This window comes from Cicer arietinum, chromosome 6 (assembly GCF_000331145.2).
Source record: "Cicer arietinum cultivar CDC Frontier isolate Library 1 chromosome 6, Cicar.CDCFrontier_v2.0, whole genome shotgun sequence".
Lineage (NCBI taxonomy): Eukaryota > Viridiplantae > Streptophyta > Magnoliopsida > Fabales > Fabaceae > Cicer > Cicer arietinum.
In genome coordinates, this window is record NC_021165.2 from 28,696,882 (window position 1) to 28,721,258 (window position 24,377).

At 31.3% G+C, this 24,377-nt stretch overlaps 1 protein-coding gene across 1 annotated transcript in view; it reads left to right on the plus strand.

Annotated features, from left to right (window-relative positions):
• Window positions 1-2,456, plus strand: part of LOC101515266 (omega-3 fatty acid desaturase, chloroplastic-like) — a 4,597-nt gene extending 2,141 nt beyond the window's left edge. Inside the window, exons 6-9 of the mRNA XM_073370181.1 lie at window positions 1-156; window positions 671-751; window positions 891-1,028; window positions 1,789-2,456. The exon at window positions 1-156 is cut by the window's left edge and continues 6 nt beyond it. Coding sequence (XP_073226282.1) covers window positions 1-156; window positions 671-751; window positions 891-1,028; window positions 1,789-1,974 — 561 coding nt within the window. The 3' untranslated portion in view covers window positions 1,975-2,456. The remainder of the gene's footprint in view (window positions 157-670; window positions 752-890; window positions 1,029-1,788) is intronic.
• The last annotated feature ends 21,921 nt before the right edge of the window (window positions 2,457-24,377 follow it).

Genomic DNA, 24,377 nt, shown 5'->3' on the forward strand with positions numbered 1-24,377 from the left:
CACTTTCATCCAAATAGTGACTTGTTTGTCCCTAATGAAAGAAAAGATGTTATTACCTCAACAATCTGTTGGACAGCTATGGTTGCTTTGCTTGTTGGTTTAGGATTTGTAATGGGTCCACTTCAATTGCTCAAGCTTTATGGCATTCCTTATATGGTAAATTCCATCATTTTTTCCAACCATGAATTATACACTTTTTTAGTCCCAAAAATTTGAATGGTCGGTCAAATTGGTCTTTGAAATGTAGTCCCTTAATTGAAAATATCAGTCAATTTAGTCTTTTTTCAAATTTAGCACTACAATTTTAGAAGTTTTGGGGGATATAAGGTTGACTTGGTGGCTGGAGTGGGAATTGAGTGAAGTGATAAGGAAGGTCCAGGGTTTGATCCCGACCATAATACTAACAATGCTAACATTGACTATTTCAAAAAAATAATAATTCAGAAGTTCTATGTTTGTCTTGCTTCCTATGTAGATATTTTGATTGACATAGTGAATCGATTCATGTTCTTTAATTTAAGGGATTAATTTTCTATTTTGTTTAATTCGAGGGACTAAATTGCTCTCGACCTTTACAATTTTGAGGACAAAAATGTCAATTTCATTTTTTGTTTTCGTCTTCTTTTGAATCAAATTGAAAGTCCTAATTTGATATGACTTGAAAATGTAGCTTTTTGTCATGTGGTTGGATTTGGTGACTTATTTGCACCATCATGGTCACGAAGACAAATTACCATGGTATCGTGGACAGGTAAAATTTAGAACAAATTAGAGATTTTAAGTAAAATTTAATTTTATTAAGCAAGTTTCTTTTTTTGTTTATGTGGTTTTGGAAGTTTTCAAAATCCAATATTGTTTCAAAACTTTATCCTTTCATTATGTATGGACAGGAATGGAGTTACCTTAGGGGTGGACTTACAACACTTGATCGTGACTATGGATGGATAAATAATATTCATCATGATATTGGAACACATGTTATTCATCACTTATTTCCTCAAATCCCACACTACCACTTAATAGAAGCTGTGAGTATCTCTTTAGCATACTCCGTCTGGTCTTGATTATAAATAAAAGTAACTTTTAAAAATAAAAATAAGAGAGGGGAGATTATTGTTAATTAATATGAATTTAATGACTACTCTATAACTAGGGATTTCAATTTCATCCCTCGTGATTTACAAGGTCAAGCTCTTATCACCGAGCTGACATTTGATGGACAAATTATAAGCTAAAGTGACTTAGCTTCACACTTATTAAGAGATTTAGTTCAGTTCAATTAATTTTCTTTATCTCATAAATAAAATCAATAGTTGCTCAAAAGTGTCCTTCATGTAAACTTGTTCCATGGCTTAGACCCAAGAGTTGTTGAAAAATAAAACTTATATTAATTAAGGTGTATTTTAGGCATGACATTATTACGTATAGTGAAAGTAGTTAAATTTGCTTATTGAGATCACCAAATATGTGTGTATCTTTTCGCTTATATTTGAGATCGAATGAAGTATTTGAATTCTCTGCATTCACAATCGTTGATTTACACTGTCAATCAAGATCAGACGGCCCATATTCCGACTTTGTATTTTGGACTTGATTTACTAAGATCAGAACGTGAGCTGTCCAATCTTAAGCTAATGTTTCGGATTGCATGGCGGCATCACATGTATGTGTGCCTGACTGACTGCAGAGAATTCAAATACCTCTTTACACTACTCTTGATGAATAAATGTATGCTAATAATTCCTATGATTTAAATGAATTTGAATTTAACTTTCTTTCCACTTGTAGACTGAGGCAGCTAAGCCAGTTCTTGGAAGATATTACAAGGAGCCAAAGAAATCAACCCCTTTACCATTTCACCTAATTGGAGATTTGATAAAAAGCATGAAGAAAGACCATTTTGTCAGTGATACTGGTGATGTTGTGTACTACCAAACAGATCCTAAGCTTAGTGGCTCTTCTACATCAAATTAAATATTTTGATATTTTTTATTTATCTTATAACACAAGAAAAAGGCCACATAATTACAATACATGGCATGACACAATTTCATAAACTTTGAAAATTGTGTCTGAGCTTGAACTTTGATTAAGTCTTATATTTCACTTGAAATGAAATATAAACAAAAAAGGTATTCGAAGTAGTTGGTTTATCTTTGGTCTAAAATAAAATTTAGACTTAGATAAACTATATTTCAAATACAATTTTTGCTTATATTTTATTCTGGAAAGAGTATCTATTAAGAATGAAATATTTCATAAGGGAAGAGATGCTTGTGACAAATTGGATTTTAATTTTAACATTGAAGATCAAGATTTTATGTAAATTGTTTATTCTTGATGAAGTGGTGTCTTCATTCGATTAATAATGTAATTTTCTCAACCTCAAAAATTGAGTGATTATTATTCACTTGAAATTGAAGCAAGTGATATCAATCTATTGTATTTGTGTCTTCTTTCTTTGCTCACCCTTAATTTGGTGCTTTACACACCATAGACTAAGCTGTCACGCATGTTGTTCAAAGGTTGTAAAGTTTTGTGCTTCCAATTATGTGCCTTTCAAGGAGTGGACCCAATTTAGCACATTTTTCATAATACTAAATATTGTCAATAGTTTTTACATTTTTCCACATTGTTATTGGACTTGGATACTCTTCTATTTTTGAATAATTACAAATATGACAGTTTTTAGCATAGGTTTTGGGTAGACTCAACATGCCATAGGTGTCTTAGCTAGTAGTGAGGTGCTTAACTAATAATAAAATATATGAACTAGGATTTTTTATATTTTATGTATTATATCTTATTTTCACTTAAATACTCGACAATTAATTCTTAGTTAGAAATATTATATCACATATTTTTATTAAAATATTTTGATTTAATTATCTTTTTTAGAGAGTTTATATAATAAACAAATTTAAAGTACAATTTTTTAAGACAAAAATATGAAATAATAATTAGAATGATAAGACATCACTACTTGATTTTGATTAAATATTTTTTTTTTTGTATTAGAGGAATAAAATATATATCTGAACACTAATAAGAGAAAAATAACACAAATTGAATCGTATTTTGAAAATGTTTAATGTATAATTTAATATTTTTATTTAAAAAAAACGATCCTTTGTTGTTTTTTGTTTGTTTGCAATGACTTGCTAATTTAAATGACTGTGTTTCAATATTTTTTATTTATTTTAATTTAAAATTCATTGGATTATTTTTGCATAAGTTTAATTATTGACTTTTAACATGTGATGGTTATGTTTTTATATATTTTGTGGTAATTTATGGTTGTTATATTTTAATTATTAAAATATAATTAAAATATTGTGATGTATTTATATGCAATGAATTAAAAAATTTAATAACAATTAAATATAGTTTGTAACGAGAATTATATTTTTTACTGTTGGTTTTTTAATTATAAAGATATAGACAAATAATTAATAGAATGAAAAATAAAAAATGAATGAATTCTAGACGTGCCACGTGATACCATTGAATGATGCAGTAAAATTAGTGTTACATAATATATAAAAATTTATGTGACGTGTTAACATAATATTTTTTGAGAATTTGTTTTAATATATTATATTGATTTTACCCCAAACTCCTAAATTTATACTCTATCTTATATTTTAATAAAATTTAATTTATTTATTTTAAAAAAGTGAAATTTTATGATTTTTAATACATGTTTGTGTACTATAAAATTTAAAAGTGTTCTGAAACACAAATGTGTTTGGAAAACTTAAAAAAAGTTTTATAGGACATATATTTTGAATTTACTAAAAACATTCAGTGTTCTCGAAAATTTTCTGGTACATAATGTATTATGAAAAATTTAAATTTTTTTTTGTACACAATTTAAATTTTTTAAAACACGTTTGTGTATCAAAAACTTAAAAAAAAATTCTGGTACATAAATTCCGATTTTGTAAAACACATTTGTGTGCTGAAAATTTTAAAAACAAATTTTCAGTACACAAAATTCAGATTTTTCTAAAGACATGTGTTCTAATTTCTTTTTTCAAGTTTTCTGAAATTCAAATCGAATTTAGTGGGATAGAAAAAAAATTATTATTTTTTGATAAAAAAGAGAAAATAAGTAGTTGATATAAAATGTGGAGATATGAATATAGATATAGGGTAAAATTTTCCTAATAATAACAATAACTTATCTAAAATAAATAACTTTTTTAATGTAATTTTTTTTTATCATATCCACTATTAAACATAAATATTACTACTCCGTATTTAAGTATAAACAAAAAAGTCATATTTAGTGAACTAATGTATAAGTAAAACTTCAGTGAGGTCCACCTATTTCATTCTATTGATTTTAAAATACCATGTAGTAAGAATACCATGTAAATTAATTTTTCTACTCTATGATAGGATCCAAAATATCTTTTATTCTCATTGTGTAGGTAAAGGAGAAAATGCGCCGAAAAAATGTTTGTCCCATATTATTTTTCAAAATATGTTTGTCCGAAATTAATTTGTTAAAAGATGGTCTCGAGTTAATTAAAAGAAAAATATGTATTTGGTTATAGTGTTTTTTGAATATCTTGTAGATTAAAGTCAGAAAATTATAATACTACAAACCATCACTACAAGAATTTTATGAGATAGCTAGGGCCGTTGCTAGGACTTAGCCCTCACAAATAAACTGACTTGAGTTTTCGAGAGTCAAAGCCCTAACAAAACAACAAAGTTTATTTTTTAAGGTCAAAGCCCTATGAAAATAATGAGTTTTTGACTTTGCGAGAGACATGTACCTAAAAAATGCAACACAATTTTTTTAAGGATAAAGCCCTCAGACATAAACAAGGGTAGTAAACCAAAGTTTTTAAATTTCCCATCATCTAGAGCCTAAGCCATTGATATCACATTTATTAACTAAGGGTCATAGGCCTCACTAATTAATCGCGTGAATCAATATTTTTGAGGGCCTGACCCCTCACTTGCACTAGCATATAATGTTTTTCAAGTGCTTAAACCCTTGTTGCATTTACTACTACCTTTTTCTATAGGTCAAAGTCCTAGCCCTGATTCAGTAACCGATTCCTCATATCTTCCCTTCTCTTCTTCCTTTCTTCTTCATCAGTGAGAAATTATGTCTATTGTGAAAAACAAGAGCTCTCCATAACATTCATTTGATCAAAAGTAATGTCCCAAATTAAAAAAAAATCAATTACAATTTCATGTGTCTCAAGTTTCTACATCATTTTATCTTTGTTCTATTGTTTACTCTTTATCTTTCACACAAGAACTTGTAATTCTATGAATTGTAATTTCAACCAATTGTACCTACGTGGACTTGCTTCCTCACCCCCTATTAACAAAACCTTTAAGATTCTTTCTTCTGCTCTCAAATTATGCACATGATCAACATTAACCTCGTCTTCTTTAGGTTGCTCACATTCACGAGCATGCTCCAACTGCACATCATTTTATTAATCTGAGCCGAAGCCCTATCACGAGGTGGGAATTAATTGTCTTTTATTAGTCTTATGATTAATTATTTGTTAGCAACTTTCTTAATTATATTAAAAATTTACTTATGTCACAAAAAGATAAGAGTAACTTTCTTACCCTCACCAACAACGTTTAGTAGAAGAATTATTATTATTTTTTTAATTCTTTTTTTAAAATGTATTGTAGAAGTTTTTTAGTGTGATAGACTACGAATAAATATGTACCAATGAATTTTAAGATGAGATAATATTTTGTGAGTACGTATTAATAATAAATATACAAAAATAATATAAAGATAATTTTTATTGTACGAAAAGAGATAAGTTGGACAGAAAATCTATTATTTTATCGGGATGAAACACTTGTAAATACACTCTTTGAAGATGGAACACTTTAAGGAGTTTTCATTTATTTGGTACAACTTTTGAAAATAATCTACAAACTTCTTCAATTGTGAAAAACTATTTTGAATAACTTGTTATTAAAATCATTTTCAATAACTAACTATTTTATAAAATATTTTCATTACGATAAACATACACAAAATGATTTCTATTTTTTTTAAATCACTAATAAACAATCCTTATATATATATATATATATATATATGATTCGTAACAAACAGCCTCAGTATTACTTTTGATTTCCTTATTAGAGTATGATTGAGAATGAAGAATGATTTTCGCACATATCCTCTCTCAAATATGTGTAAAAAGTACTTATATGTCATAAATTAAATATAAATAAATTTAATTATTTTTAGTCTTATGTAAACAAATATTATTATTTATTTAACGATATTTTTAATAAAATATTTCTCAAATAATATAAATTAATTTTTCAATAACTCTTTTATTTTGAAAGAACAAGTTCTCATAAAAGATATTTTTAAAAATTTATTTATTTTTTTGAGTTTAATTACAATTTTGATATCCTTATTTTAATCACTCAAAAAATTAACCCACTATTTATTGTAAAATTTCTCAATTTTGATCTCTCCCTTAAAAATTATTAATGTTTTAATTTAACTAATGAGACGTAAATAATTAATCTACCTTAATGATCCTACATCATCAAGTCGTATGCCACGTCATTTAAATTATATTTTATCATTGTTTTTAAGTTAAAAAATATGATGGAGTGTCGCGGCCTAAATTTCGAGTGTTTCTCGAATTCAATGGAGTCGTCACCATAATTTATTTTAAAAAAAGAAAAATATTAGGAAAACCTTAAAAATAGAAAAAAAATAAAAAAATGATATCTGAAATCAAATTTTGAGTTCGAGAGTCGATTATGCGTAGGGAAGGTATTAACACCCTACGACATCCGTTAAAATACGGTTACCTATAATTAATTGTGCAAGATTAATATTAACTTAAGTATATTTATTTATCCTTATAATTAAATGTAAATAACAATTATTATAATTTTTTTAAAATATGATTTTGGAATAAATGTGTGCTTAAGAAATAAAAGACGAAAATAAAATAAAATTTATTAATGCACTTGACAAGAACGTGATCTTGCTCCTACGCATCTCCCGGTGTGATGGAGAAATCAAAGCTACGTAGTTCTTAGAAAAAAGCAGATGTGTTGAGTGTGTTTTAAAGAAAACTTGTGTTCTGATAAAAATTTTTTTTTGACAAAATAGAAAAAATAAAAGAGTTTTATTTGAATAAATATTTTAAAATATGAGTTTTAGGACGATCAAGTTGTACAACTTGTTTCTCAAGACTCAAGGAGTAAAGAAGATGTCACATCTAATTTAATCATCTAAAAAAATTATTATATATTATTATTGTGTTTCATATGAATTTAAAAACCACTAAGTTGTACAATACGTGTTTTAACAACTCAAAGATAAGAAATAATATTACATCAAATTTATAAGTCGATTTTAGATTACTTCATTAAAATAAATAAATAAATGAAAAAATAAATAAAATAAATAAATAAATAAATAAAGAGAGTTTGATAACTATCAAGTTGTACCGCTTGTGTCCTAACAACTCAAAAATTAAAAAGATGTCACATTTAATTAATTTTTAACATAATATTTATTTATATTTTTTTTATGATGAAGTTGATATTTAGTTATGAAGGAAATTAACCCATTTTCTTTAAAAAAAATTTAAAAATAAAATGAATAGATTTAAATGGGCAGAGCTTGAATATATTTTAGTTATTAGCTTAAAATCCAAACCCAACCCAACTTAATGAAAAAAAGGGTCAAAACAAAAACTAGAAAATCCTAGTTTCATTTTAAGGAGGCGGCCAACATGACAACACAAAGGAGGAAGCCAACATGACAACGCAAAGGAGGCGGTCAGGAAGAAACGCGATTGAAAAAAAAAAGGATGCGAAAACGAAAGAGAAATGAGGGAACGACGACGGTGAGGAAGGTGACGACAACCTCAACAACGGTGGCAACGCCAACAACGACAATGGCGACAATGACATCGACGATGGCAACAACAAAGAAGACATCATCACAGGTTCGAATTTTTAATTGTTTTATGTTTCGTTCATTAAATAAAAAGTCTACATTTTTTTTTAAATAAAAGAGTGATTGTTTGATGATGATAAAGAGCAAGAAGAAAAAATGCCTTAAGGTTTTGTGTTTGTTACTGAAACTCTCTCTCATTTCTTTCCCTTCCCCTTCTTTGTATGTGTGTTTTTTTAGTAGAGTTAATCTCAGATCCCTCCTTTTCTGCCTCTTTTTTGAAATTTGATAAGGTGTATTTATAGAAATTTTTTTTTATTTGTTTAGTTGCTTTCTTGCTTGCCTTTGTCCTTCTCAATCAATTTCTTGTTTGATGTTTAGTTTCTTTGCTCATAATCTGAGTTATTCTTCAGATCTGATCAATTCATGATTTTAGCTTTATTTGTTTTTATCTGATTATGTTCATCTGTTTGGACATAGTTGGTTTGCTAGGTTAAAGAGTATTTTTATTTGCAGATTTGGTTAATTTTTGTACATGATTCAACCACATTTGTCGTTTTTTTTTTTTTTTTTTTTTTTTTTTTTTTTTTTTTTTTTTTTTTTTTCTGTTTCAAACTCAGAATGTTGTCTTTTAGTTTTTATCATGTGTACAAAAGCTAACTAGTAAAAATTATGTTTTTAATTAGTTACAGAAAGCACAAAAATAATGCTTCAAGGAGTGAAGTAATAGAAATATTTAAATAAGGCAGCTGGAGCAAAAGCAAGACAATGCGGCAAAAGAAAAACAAACAAGGCATGTAGCAGCGACAAGGTAACATGGCTTTTGCTGTTTTTATTTTAAATTGTAATTTGGTTTTACTTAATATTTCTAATTGTAATTTGATTTGGCTATAATTGTAATTGTATTTTAAAATTGCAATTTGATGATATTGTAAATTGATGAGCTTATTTATTGTAATTATTTTATTTCCTTTTTTAATATATATTTTCCTTTTTGATTTATTTCTTAAAAAAAATGGACAAAATTGGGGTACTACTGCCCCTATTTAATTATATTTTACTTGAAAAATACAAAAATATGAATAACTTCGTTTTCACGTTATTGATAAAAGATAAGTAAATATAAGGACCTAAATTTTGTCCAATAACAAACGTCAGTATTAAGTGCCCTTAAAATGTTAAAGTGGGAATGATGCAAAAAATAAAAAAAAATAAAAAAATTGAGATGTGCAAAATGATCGTCTTTAGATTAATTACCGATGTGTAGATCGACGTGATTGAAAATAATCGTCTTCAGATTGGTTAACGATGCGTGGATTGAAAGAAATGAAAGTGATAATCTTTAGATTGTTTACCGATGTGTAGATCTATAAAAAAATGATTGTCTTCGGATTGGTTACCGAAGCGTAGATCGACATAAATGAAAGTGATTATCTTCAGATTATTTACCGATGCGTAGATCTATAAAAAATGACTGTCACCGATGTGTAGATCGACAGAAATGAAAGTGATTGTCTTCAGATTATTTACTGATGCGTAGATCAATAGGAATGAAAAATGATCGTCTTCAGATTGGTTACCGATGCGTAGATCGACAGAAATGAAAATGATCGTCTTTGGATTGTTTACCGATGCATAGATCTATAGAAATAAAAAATGATCGTCTTCGGATTGGTTACCGACGCGTAGATTGACAAAATGTAAGTGGCCGTCTTCGGATTGAATATCGATGCGTAGATCAATAGGAATGAAAAAGGGTCATCTTCGAATTGGTTACCGATGCGTAAATTGACAGAAATTAAAGTGATCGTCTTCGAATTGTTTACCGATGCATAGATCTATAGAAATAAAAATGATCGTCTCCTTGATGGTTACCGATGCGTAGATCGATAGAAATGAAAATGACCGTCTTCAGATTATTTACCGATGTGTAGATCAATAGGAATGAAAAAAGATCGTCGTCGAAATCATCGTCTTCAGATTGGTTACCGATGCGTAGATCGACAAAATGTAAGTGATCGTCTTCGGATTGGTTACCGATGCGTAGATCGACAAAAATGAAAGTGATCTTCTTCAGATTGTTTACGCATTAGATCTATAAAAATAAAAATGATCGTCTTCGAATTGGTTACTGATGTGTAGATCGATAGAAATGAAAATGATCGTATTTGGATTGGTTACCGATGCATATATCGAAAAAATGTAAGTGATCGTCTTCTGATTGACTACTGATGCTTAGATCATTAGGAATGTAAAAAAAACGTAATTGGTCCAATCTTGTGGGTAGATAAAGAGGGAGAATACATACATGATACTTGCAATTCGAACGATGAGGTATGAATGATTTATGCGTGTGTTAGCATTGAGTATAGGTAAAGTGTCAATGAAGATGCATGGATCATATGAGTATGATTAAGTTATGCATGATTTATGTGTGTCATGAATTAATGATCAATTCCTGTTCATTTCTTTGATTCCCCGATCCTTATTATCTTCTATGCCCACAAGATTGGATGAATGAATATAACAACCATTTTTGCATGACGATTCCAATATGTCTCGTGTGACTGCTTTTTTGATGCGAAACAAAATCCATTGTTTAAAATGATTACCCTCCTTATTATTTTTCACACACTCATATATCTTGAGAATCAAACGAGTTCCCGTGTATATATTTTTCAAGTGTCAAAATATTTAAATACTTTTATATTTTCACATATTTTAAATTCCAACATTTATTATGATAAAACAACATTTTGAAAGACTAGAACAATCAATAATGAAACTGGATTGGTTTATAACAAGTGTAACGTACAACATCGAATGTTTACAATGTGAGGACAAGTATGTTTAACTTTAGGGGAAAACATAACAAACGCTAGTCATTCTTGTAATTTAGGAACTCCTAATAGTCAACTTCCAAGAATAATAATTGCCCCAGTCTAAAGCGCTTGATTTTTTTTTTATCCCTAACTTTTGCATGGACCACTCTTCCAAGTTTCCAATCCATTGGGATGCTCTATTTTTTGCCTAGGTCACCTTTTCATGTTTTCAACCTAACGAGCTCATTTTTTGATCATTTTTTTTCTAAGCATAATATTTTTTGACTGCATCTGAATTTACTGGAAGTGGAAGGTTCTCTCCATCCATTTCTGTGAGTATTAGAGCTCCCCTAGAGAAATCTTTTTTCACAACATATGGTCCTTCGTAATTCGGGGTCCATTTTCCACGAGAATCTTTTTTTATGGGCAATATTTTCTTTAACACCAAGTCCCCTTCTTTTTATAACAAGTGTAACGTACAACATCAAATGTTTACAATGTGAGGACAAGTATGTTTAACTTTAGGGGAAAACATAACAAACGCTAGTCATGCTTGTAATTTAGGAACTCCTAATAGTCAACTTCCAAGAATAATAATTGCCCCAGTCTGAAGCGCTTGATTTTTTTTTATCCCTAACTTTTGCATGGACCGCTCTTCCATGTTTCCAATCCATTGGGATGCTCTATTTTTTGCCTAGGTCGCCTTTTCATGTTTTCAACCTAACGAGCTCATTTTTTGATCATTTTTTTTTCTAAGTATAATATTTTTTGAGTGCATCTGAATTTACTAGAAGTGGAAGGTTCTCTCCATCCATTTCTGTGAGTATTAGAGCTCCCCTAGAGAAATTTTTTTTCACAACATATGGTCCTTTGTAATTCGGGGTCCATTTTCCACGAGAATCTTTTTTTATGGGCAATATTTTCTTTAACACCAAGTCCCCTTCTTGAAACTCTCGAGGACAAACTTTTTTCTCATATGCCTTTTTAAGTCTTTTTTTTGATATAGCTGGTCGTGGCATAGAGCTATCATTCTTTTTTCTTCTAAGAGATTTAATTGGTCAAATCGCAATTGAACCTACTCAGCCTCTTCAAGTTTTGTTTCCATCAAGACTCTAATTGAGGGAATTTCAACTTCAATGGGAAGTACCGATTCCATTCCATACACCAATGAGAAAGGAGTTGCCCCTGTTGAGGTACAAACAAAGGTTCTATAGCCATGCAATGCAAAGGGAAACATTTCATGCCAATCCTTATATGTCTCCACCATCTTTTGTATGATCTTCTTGATATTCTTATTTGCTGCTTCTACATCCCCATTCATTTTTGGACGATATGGCGAAGAATTATGATGCTGAATTTTGAAATTATCACACAACTCCTTCATCATTCTATTATTCAGATTGGTCGCGTTGTCAGTGATTATCTTATTTGGTAAGCCATATCGACAAATCAATTCTCTTTTTATGAATTTGACAACCACACTTCTCGTCACATTGGCATAAGAAGCGACCTCAACCCATTTTGTGAAATAATCAATAGCTACAAGGATAAACCGATGCCTATTTGAAGCTTTAGGCTTGAAGAGTCCAATAGCATCCATCCCCCACATTGAAAATGGCCATGGTGATGTTAAAACGTTCAAAGAGGTGGGCGGTACATGTACTTTATCAACATAAATTTGACATTTATGACATTTCTTTACGTAACTAAAACAATCAAATTCCATGGTCAACCAATAATAGCCAGCCCTCAAGATTTTTCTTGCCATTGGGTGCCCATTTGCACGAGTTCCAAAAGAACCTCCGTGAACCTCTTGAATGATATCATATCATGATTCCTCTTATAAAGAACATCACCATTTAAGAAGAAGTTCACTGACAACCTCCTCAAAAACCTCTTGTTGTTCTCTGAAATACCCGATGGATATTCCCTATTCTTAACATAGGATTTGATATCATAAAACCATGGTTTGCTATCAAGTTCTTCTTCTATTGATAAGAAATATGCAGGTTTATCCCTTTGTTGATTTTTTATAACCAGCATGTCTTGATCGGTGCTTATTTTGAACATTGACGACAATGTGGCCAGAGCGTTAGCCAATTGGTTTCCTTCTCGAGGGATATGGTGAAAAGTGATCTTCTCGAAGTGTTCTGTCAATTCTTTGATATGGGTATGATACATAATCAGTTTGGAATCTCGCGTTTCCCACTCTTTTTGTTTGATGGATGACTAACAATGAGTCTCCATATACCTCAAGAACTTTTACCTTTGATTCAATAGCTACTTTATTGCCCATAACACATGCTTCATATTAAACAATATTTTTTGTGCAATCAAAACACAACCTAGCAGTAAATGGAGTGAACTGGTTCTCTGGGGAAATCAAAATGGCCGTAATTCCATGACCTAACGCGTTAGAAGCACCATCAAACACCAGCGTCCATTTTTCTTTATCAGGTGATTCAGTCTCTTCAAATAAAGTCATGATGCCTTCATCAGGGAATTCACATTGCATTGATTTTTAATCTTCTACAGGTTGTTGTGCCAAATACTCTGCTAGGGCACTTCCTTTGATAGCTTTTTGTGTAACATATACCAAATCACATTCTGATAACAACATCTGCCAACGAGCAATCCTTCCAGTAAGAGCAGGTTTCTCAAATATGTATTTAATTGGGTCCATTTTAGATACCAACCAAGTTGTATGACATAACATGTATTGCCTCAACCGACGAGAATCCCATGCTAATATTCAACATGTTCGTTCAAGCAGTGAATATCTTGTTTCACAACTGGTGAATTTTTTGCTGAAATAATAAATAACATGTTTTTTCCTACTAGATTTGTCATGCTGCCCCATTACACAACCCATTGACTCGTCAAGTACTGTCAAATACACAATAAGAGGTTTCTCAGGAACATGAGGCACTAAGTTTGGAGGTTTTGACAAGTACTGCTTAATCTTTTCGAAAGGTTTTTGACCGTTCTCATTCCATTCAACCTTTTGGTCTTTGCACAACAACTTGAAAATTGGCTCGCGTGTAGCGGTGAGATGCGATATGAACCTGGCAATGTAATTCAATCTACCTAAAAAGCCACGAACTTGTTTTTCCGCGCGTGGAGTGGGCATTTCTTGTATTGCTCTTACTTTATCTGGGTCCACTTTTATCCCTTTTTGACTAACGATAAACCCAAGTAACTTGCCTGATCTTACACCAAAAGTGAATTTAGAAGGGTTTAAACGGAGTTTGAACTTCCTTAGTCGCACAAACAAGTTTTGAAGGTTAATAACATGTTCTTCTTCAGTCCGAGATTTTGCAATCATATCGTCTACACAAACCTCTATTTCCTTATGCATCATGCCATGAAACAAAGTTACCATTGCTCTTTGATAGGTTGCCTTGACATTCTTCAATCTAAATGACATCACTTTATAACAAAAACTCCTCCATTGTGTGATGAATGTAGTTTTCTCCATATCTTCGGGAGCCATCTTGATTTGATTATACCCTGAGAAACCATCCATGAAAGAGAAAATATAATATTGAGCATTCTATCTACTAGGACATCAATGTGAGGCAAAGGAAAATTGTCTTTTGGACTAGCTTTATTTAAATCCCGATAATCAACACATATTCGAACCTTCCCATATTTCTTTGGAACTGGGACAACATTAGCCACCCATTGAAGGTATTTTTCCAGTGCTAAGAAACCAACATCAAATTGCTTCTTGACTTATTCTCTAATTTTAAGTGACATATCAGACCTCGATGATCTTCCAATTGTTGAGGCTAGTGTTTGGAGGACAAGGGTACACCAATTTGAGGGTATGATTATCACATGATTCTCTTCCGCAACAGCCACTTGATCATCATATATTATTCCGGTGCTTTGAAATGTTTGGTGAATGTCACAAATAAAAATCTTTTGTGAATTTGGTACCCGATTTTCCAATCGAGTCATCATGCTTTCCATTTTTTCCTTTACAACCTTTTCTTTGTCAGCTTTAGTAGGTACATATCCCAAACCGTACCTATTGTTCTTTTCAGGTATTTCTATCAATTTCCCAAATTTAACAAAAGCTCCTCCTTTCAACATGGATTTTGTAGACTTAAATGATGTGATAGATTGTTTTGGTTCTTTTAAGCGAAATCCTTCACCCATGAAGACAACATTGGCGATTTCTAATGCTTGGAAGGAAGTCTCTATGGCTTCCTCTATGTCTTCAATGTAGCCTGTAGAAGACAACTGACTCACTATCATATATTCTTCCTCAAATATTATCACCATCTTATTGTTCACTATAAACTTTAGCTTTTGGTGAAGAGTGGATGTCACTTCTTCAGCAGTGTGAATCCACGGTCTCCCTAAAAGGCAACTGTACACTGGCTTAATATCCATCACTTGGAAGGTTATTCCAAAGTTATGGGGTCCGATTTGAATCGACATGTCAATCTCAGCAACAACTTGTCTTCTGGATCCATCAAACGTTTTCTCCACCACATCACTCGGCTTCAAATAAGCCTCATCAACAAAAAGTTTTGAAAGTGTTGATTTCAGCATGACATTTAACGATGAACCATTATCAACTAGCACTCGTGCAAGAATATGATCATGACACCTCACAGAGATGTGTAGTGTTTTATTATGTTCCATTCCCTCAGCTGGTAATTCAACATCACTAAAATTCAACCTGCTACTGGTGGTGATATTACCGACAACTCCATCAAACTGGTCAACAACGATATCATGAGTAACATGGGCCTTATTTAAAACTTTAATCAGTGCTCTTCTATGCGCTTCAGAGTTTAATAACAAAGAAATAACAGATATCTTAGAATGGGTTTCATTTAGTTGATCTACCACCTTATACTCACTTTGCTCGATAAACTTCAAAAATTTGTTAGTTTCTTCTTCAGGCACTGTCTTTTTGCAAGTTTGTGATCCTTTTATTGCATGATACACAACCTCTTTCCTTTTTTTCTCCATGACCTTCCTTTTTCCTAAGTTGTTCAGGAGTGTATACTCGACCACTCTGGGTCATCCCACCAATCCCTGAAATATTGGTGACATTAGTTCCTTGAGGTTTAAAGATATCACCTGATTGATGATTGACTAAATGGAATGTGACTTCATTACTCCTTGGTACTACATTTTTATTTTCATAAGGAAAAGAGGTTGGTGCTTGAACAATTATTGCATTTTACCCACTATGAGTTGGCTTAGGATTCTTTTTTCTATAGAGGATCTCCAATGGTCTTGGGAAAGATATATTATTTTCCATGCATGGCTCTATGGTCGATACATGATCATATTTTGTGTATTGGTCTATCTCTTCTTCAATGAGATTGACAACGGCATCTCCGTGACCCGACAAAGGATTATCCCCTACGTTGGGACCGTCTTCCTTGAAGGTAATCCATTTTGCATTAATCAGTTCTTGCACTTTAGATTTTAGGGATTGACAATCTTCGATGGAATGCCCCACAACTCCTGCATGATATTCACATTTGGCGTTTGGGTTATACCATTTTGGGAATGGTGGTTCCATAGGTTTCATTGGCCTCAGGACTACCATTGAATTCTGGAGTAGGTGAGGCAACAATTGGCTGTATGTCATGAGAATCGGGTCAAAATGAGTTATCTTCTTTTCTCGGTTAACTGGTGGTTTGTAGTGATTTGGGATTGGATTTTGGTTCCATAGGTTTTGTTGGGAAAACGTGACAGGTGGTGGTTGGGCCATAGGTGGTTGATAAAAAGGTGGCCTTGAAGGGTGATATTGCGGGTATGGAGCTTGTGAAGTCGCAGCCACATATGGATAACGAATGTAGGGAATCTGGGGTATTGGGGGCTTAAAATTTGGAGGTCGATAAGAATTCATAGCTGGAGAATAAGAGACCATTGGATTTGCCATTACAGCGTTAGCATCCCCTTCTTTCTTTTTTGTGAAGGTTTTCTGGGGTCTATTCATGCCACTTGCTGCACATACAATCTTGCCACTCCTCATCCCACTTTCTATCCTTTCTCCTATCATGACCAGGTCAGAAAAGTTTGATCACATACTCTCAATCCTCTTATCATAAAAAGGCGACTAGAGAGTATCCATAAACATACCAACTATTTCTCTTTCAGATAAAGGAGGTTCTACTTGTGATGCCACTTCTCTCCACCTTTGTGCATATTCTTTGAAAGTTTAATTGTCCTTTTTCAATGAATTTTGCAATTGCATCATATCAGGGGCCATGTCAATGTTGTACCTGTATTGCCTCAAGAAGGCATCAGCCAAGTCTTTTCACGAACGAATTCAATTTCGCTCAATATGCATATACCAACTTAACGGTACCCTGTTCAAACTGTCTTGGAAAAAGTGAATGAGAAGTTTGTCGTTATGAGCATGATAAGCTATTTTTCTGCAATACATAGTCATATGATTTTTAGGACATATGCCTTTGTATTTTTCAAATTTGAGAACCTTGAATTTTTGAGAGATAGTCACATCGGGAACCAAACACATATCAAAAGCTTCGAGACCATAGACATTATGCCCCTCAATTGCTTTTGTTCACTCTTCTAAAACATGGAATTTCTCTTTTGATTGTGTATCATCCCCAATGTGAGGTTTTTGCCAATTCCCGTTAGCATCAAAATGGGGTACATGGGATGCACTATATGGAATATTTTCTGAGGGTATAGTGCTTTGGGGTGGCACAAATCCCAAATGAGATGGGATTTGTGATTGGTTTAGGTTTTGGGGGTTGATAGCTGAGTGGTTCTGGTTATTGTCCATGGGGTTAACGACTACAAGTGGAGTATAACCAGGTGGGAGACCATATGTAAGAAATTGCGTAGCTGCTGTGCGGAATTGATGGTTAGTTGGGGTAAAACCCGATGGGTGACAATGAGTAGTTTGGTGTTCTTCATTTGCAGTTGAAGGATCCCCATCTGTATTCTCCTTCCTTGCCAAAGCCTGTATAGCTTCAAGAATTCGATCAACGCTTTTCTTCAGTTGGTTGACATCCCTTCTAATCACTTCTTGGTTTTGCTCGAGTTCATCCAAGATCTTGGAGTTTGCACGAGTCTGATAAGGGTGTCGGGGAAACAACTTTATTGATTTTTATTTATTTTCATTTTTTATTTATTTAAAATAAATAAATAAATTTTTTTATGAGTGTGCATTAAAATATGAATGAAGATGAAATCAATTATTTAATTATGATAGTTGGATGTTGGGGAATCATAAGCCTTATGTAATTTTTTTTTAACAAGAACGAATTATTAGTGAAGAAAATATGGGGATCAAAAATCGAAATAGCAAATCCTTCATTGATATTATCAGGTTGCTTGAACTTTTAAAAGTAAAGTTTTTCTTTTTTCATATCCCATTGTCCACTTTAATTTAACACACGACTAAGGTTCTTATGATTCCCTACAATCCTAAAAATTGATGCAAAATGCCAATTCATTTTTCAAAATAAACAATGTCATGAGATATGAATGCAATTAAGTAGAATAACAGTTGTGAAATATAACGTTTTGAATGAATCTATGAGGCATTTTTTGCTTATATGGACATTCTTATGATAAAAAGGTCTATTGGCTTATGTAGTGAAACTCTCGCAAGGGTGACTCTATAGTTCTAAACACGGTTCCTAGTGCCAATAGTCCTGTTTTAGAATATTGTCAACAACAATAGGTAAACTATTTGGAGTGACAATACCCTCAACAAGATCAAACTCTAGGTGAGATCTTCATGCTAACCAAACAGGATGTTCATCCAGAAGGCTACCATTACACGATCTTGAAACTAAACTTAAGTTTTGTTCAAACCCGGGTATAAGGCTCCACTCATAAGTGTGTGTCTTAGTAAAAGTGTAGGGTGTAAAATAAGTATGATTCAATAACTCCATAATGATAATAAAACATATATATATATATATATATATATAATAAATAAATAATCTACAAGCTTAAAAATATTATAATGTCAACTAATACTTATTAAGAAATAAATAACACGTAAAATAAAAGAAAATAAAAAACAAACAAATATAGAAAAAGTTAAAATTTTTGCACAATTAATTTGTTAGGCTTGACTCTCTAAGTGTCCCCAGTGGAAAATATTGGGGAAACCCTTAAAAATAAAAAAATGGTCTTTGAAACCAAATTTTGAGTTCAGAAATCGATTATGCATAGAGAAGGTATTAGCACCCTATGACATCCGTTAAAATACGGTTACCTATAATTAATTGTGCAAGATTAATATTAAATTAATTATATTTATTTCTCCTTATAATTAAATATGAATAACAATTATTATTATTTTTAAAAAATATGATTTTGGAATAATTGTGTGCTTAAGAAATAAAAGACGAAAATAAAATAAAATTTATTAATGCGCTTGACAAGAATGCGATCTTGCTCCTACGTATCTCCTGATGCGATGGAGAAATCAAAACCACGTAGTTCTAGGAAAAATGCGGATGTGTTGAGTGTGTTTTAAAGAAAATTTATCTTGTGATAAAAAAATGTTTTTGACTAAAATAGAAAAAATAAAAGAGTTTTATTTGAATAAATATTTTAAAATATGAGTTTTAGGACGATCAAGTTGTACAATTTGTGTCTCAAGACTCAACGAGTAAATAAGATATCACATCTAATTTAATCCTCTGAAAAAAATATTTTATATTATTATTGAGTTTCATATGAATTTAAAAACTACCAAATTGTACAATACGTATTTTAACAACTCAAAGATAAGAAATAATATTACATCAAATTTATAAGTCGATTTAGATTAGTTCATTAAAATAAATAAATAAATGAATAAATAAATAAAATAAATAAATAAATAAAGAGAGTTTTAGAACTATCAAGTTGTACCGCTTGTGTCCTAACAACTCAAAAATTAAAAAGATGTCACATCTAATTAATTTTTAACATAATATTTATTTATATTTTTTTATGATGAAGTTGATATTTAGTTATGAAGGAAATTAACTCATTTTCTTTAAAAAAAATTTAAAAATAAAATGAATAGATTTAAATGGGCAGAGCTTGAATATATTTTAGTTATTAGCTTAAAACCCAAGCCCAACCCAACTTAATGAAAAAAAGGGTCAAAACAGAAACTAGAAAACCCTAGTTTCATTTTAAGGAGGCGTCCAACATGACAACGCATAGGAGGCGACCAACATGACAACGCAAAGGAGGCGGCCAGACAGAAACGCTGTTGGAAAGAAAACCAGGATGCGAAAACGAAAGAGAAATGAGGGAATGGCGACGATGAGGAAGGTGACGGCAACCTCAGCGACGATGGCAGCGCCAACAACGACAATGGCGACAGTGACATCGATGATGGCAACAACGAAGAAGACATCATCATAGGTTCAGATTTTTAATCGTTTTATGTTTCGTTCATTGAATAAAAAGTCTACATTTTTTTTTAAATAAAAGAGTGATTGTTTGATGATGATAAAGAGCAAGAAGAAAAAATACCTTAATGATTCGTGTTTGCTACTGAAACTCTCTTTGATTTCTTCCCTTTCCCATTCTTTGTATGTGTGTTTTTTTAGTAGAGTTAATCTCAGATCCCTCATTTTCTGCCTCTTTTTGAAATTTGATAAGGTGTATTTATAGATTTTTTTTTTATCTGTTTAGTTGCTTTCTTGCATGCCTTTATTCTTCTCCATCAATTTCTTGTTTGATGTTTAATTTCTTTGCTCATAATCTGAGTTATTATGCACATCTGATCAATTCAAGATTTTAGCTTTATTTGTTTTTATCTGATTAAGTTCATCTGTTTGGACATAGTTGGTTTGCTAGGTTAAAGAGTACTTTTAATTGCAGATTTTGTTAATTTTTCTACATGATTAAACCACATTTGTCTTATAGTTTTTTTTTCTCTGTTTCTAACTCAAAATTTTGTCTTTTAGTTTGTATCATGTGTACAAAGGCTGACTAGTAAAAGTTATATTTTTAACTAGTTACAAAAGGCACAAGGATAGTGCTTCTAGCAGTGAAGCAATAGAAAAATTCAAATAAGGCAGACAACTGGAGCAAAAGCAAGGCAATGCAGCAAAAGGAAAACAAACAAGGCATGTAGCAGCTGTCAAGGCAACATGGCTTTTGCTGTTTTTATTTTAAATTGTAATTTGGTTTGACTTAATATTTATGGTTGTAATTTGATTTGACTATAATTGTAATTGTAATTTGATGATATTGTAAATTGATGAGCCTATTTATTGTAATTATTTTATTTCATTTTTTATTATATATTTTCCTTTCTGATTTATTTTTTAAAAGAATGGACAAAATTTGGGTACTACAAGGAGAAAACAACAACTGGTAGAATTTCAAATGGAGGGGATTAATTCTGATAGTTGATGAAATATGGGTGTCAAAATTGTAATTAACATTTTTTTTTATCAATAACTCTTTTACAATAGTACCCTCCAAATGATACTTCATATGAAATTAAATATAAGCAAAAAGAATATATGAAAAGTAGATGAATGTTGTCTAAATTTTAGTCTAGATACATCAATTTTTTACATGTCATTTTTGCTTCTAATTCATTTAAGAGATATTACTACAAATATCACTCCTAATTCACCATCTTCACTTTGCTTTAATAACCAATGGCGAATACACCACGAGTTGATAAAAATAATGTAGTAAAAGTATAACTTTATCTATTTTTTTATACAGTTTTCTTAATTTGTACCAAATAGTCAAATGAGTAACTCGTTGTTAGGAATGACATTCGGTCTCAAACCGCGTCAATCGAGTACCAACAAAAACTCCCCACTATGGGCATGTAAAATAAAAGTGCACATTAAGGATATGAGTATAGACACAAATAACTACCTGAAAAAATGAATGGTACGTATATCTTATTACTCACTCCGCTTTGCATCCTCATAATATAGATTTTTAATAATAATAATAATAATAATAATAATAATAATAATAATAATAATAATAATAATAATAATAATAATAATAAAAGCATTATCATGCATTATCAATAGTATTTATTATTGTATGATGTGATTTTGATTGTTTGTTTAATTTACTTTACATTACTTGATTATGTATTTGAGAATGATAATCTGCCTTCGTTTGTTTCCTCTATGGTTGTTTACAAACTATATGTGTATAATGAGATGACAATATATAAAACAATCACCAATGTGGAAGAGATGAACAGATTGCCATGCCGCCAACACATTAGATAGTTATTTCTTTATGTTGGATTGTCGACATGTTAGTCAACCAATAAATTGAGGTTGTATAGAGTCAACCCTGATTAGTGTGACAACAATTTTTGTGGTTGAATTCTTTTGATTATGATTTTAAATTGTGATATTTCTATACTTGAATGTATTTTATTTATGAACTAAATTTACTCGTATTTTTGTTATATTTACGTTTTAAAATATTTTAGGAATAAAGGGTATCAAAGGACCCCTTGTGACCCAAAATAGTATCAAAGCTGATGGTTTCACTTACAGGTAATCGACTTCTTGTATCAAAAGTACTCCTGATTATGATGGTTAGGCGGTGTATCTTGTTGATGTTAAGTGTCAACGATGATCTATATATATGTGGATGAAAGACTTACGTTTGAAGGAGAACAAATCCAGATGAATGAATGAACTCACATTTTAGGGGGAGATTATTGATACATCAAGTGTGAGTAAGAGTCTTACACATGAAATTTCTTCAAGATTCATAATCTTAAAGGTGAATTTCATCTTCTTTTTACCTTGTTCCCACAATGATAGATGTACAAAGAAGTTGAAGCTAACCAATAAGGGATAAATTCAAGTAAAAAAAATAAGTGGGATCCGATCTAAGAAATATATTGATAAAAATTACAATTAAAATAAATAAAAATATTAAAAAGTACAAGGGACATGTACCATCTGAAGTAGTAATGTCGATTTACAAGAAATGAGGGTTTGAATTGCAAATGTTCCTATTTAAAATTTCATGTGAAAAACTTAAGAAAATAACTCAAGATTGATCTTGGTTGTGAAAACAGAAAACGAAGAACGTTCTTGGTTAGTTAATATCAGTAATTCAATTTATGTATTTAAGTTGATAATCAATCAGATTGAAAGTAAATAGTTAAGGGAAAATATACCACATAGGGATATATCCTGGTTCACCCAATCCAGGTTACGTCCAGTCCTCACAACCATGATATTTTTTACTAAGTGTTCAAAGAAAAGACCAATTTATATGATTAAAAATATTCCAGCGTTTGAACATTTTTGAGTTTTGTTTGACTGGACTGATTTCTTCGTTCTTGATCAGATTTCTCTTGTGTTTAATGACCCTTTATAATTCAGATATATTTGTTGATGCCATTGATTCGAAATGGAGTTTTGATTATGTTAAAACAGCTTGGAGAATGATGATGAACTGTTGCATAATGTTTATTGAAAATTCTGAAGATTGACGATTAATCTTGAGACTTAGTCTTGAACATCCTGGAGATTGATAATCAATCTAGAGACTGGTCTGATAATTTTGGAGACTAATCTAATCATTCTGGAGACTGATATGATGATTCTGGATACTGATGATCATTCTGGAGACTAATGAGAACTTTCTGCAGATTGATGTTATCATTCTGGAGATTGATGTTTAACATGCTGGAGAATGATGTTAACATGGTCGAGATTGATGTTAACCTGTTGGAGAATGATCTTGTTTGATGTTAACATGGTTAAATTTTGCCTTTGTTAATCTTTTGGAGTAGATCTTTCTGGTATGATCTTTGTACCCATTTCTGGTACCTTCGTATTAGGGACTGGTTTATCAACAAACCATAAATGTTCTTGTCGATCGCAAGCCATCAACTTTGGGGATTAATCTTGCTTTTTATTCTTGATGCATTGTTTTTTTGGATCAATTTCTCGTTGAATCTATCCCAAATTATCTTGAGTATATAATTATGTTCCGCTGTAGTAAATACTAGGGATTTGCAATGTAGATTGATGTACTTTGATTGCTCAGATCGATCTTAAACTAAAGAAGACTTTGTTCTTTGTACACCAGAATGTTCTTGGATTAATGCTGTCAAAACCAGAACGTTCTTGGATTTAAAGTTGTGAAAAGGATAACGTTCTCCGTTTTTCCAGACTTCAGATTTTATAACCAGAACATTCACTACGCCAAAAATAGGATTTTATAGCGCGCCTTTTACAACGCTTACTAAATACAAGCGCGGTTGTAAATATATTTTAAAAATAACGGAGCATATAACAAGGCTTTTTTGACAAGTGCTGTGGAAAAAGCGCTGTTGTAGGGTCATATAGCGTTTGCGCATAATTTTTACAAGGCTTTTACAACGCTTTTACACAAGCACTGTATAATGAAGCACCCTCACATAATGTTTTACAGCGCTTTTTAGACAAGCCCTGTAAAAGACATGCGCTTTCAAATAATTAAATGACCTATTACAGCGCTTTTTTTACAAACGCTGCAAAAGACATGCGCTTTCAAATAAATAAATGACCTATTAGAGCGCTTTTGTTACAAGCGCTGTAAAAGGTCACATAATTGAAGAACCTATTTGAGCGCTTATTATACAAATGGGCTGTAAAATCATTCAC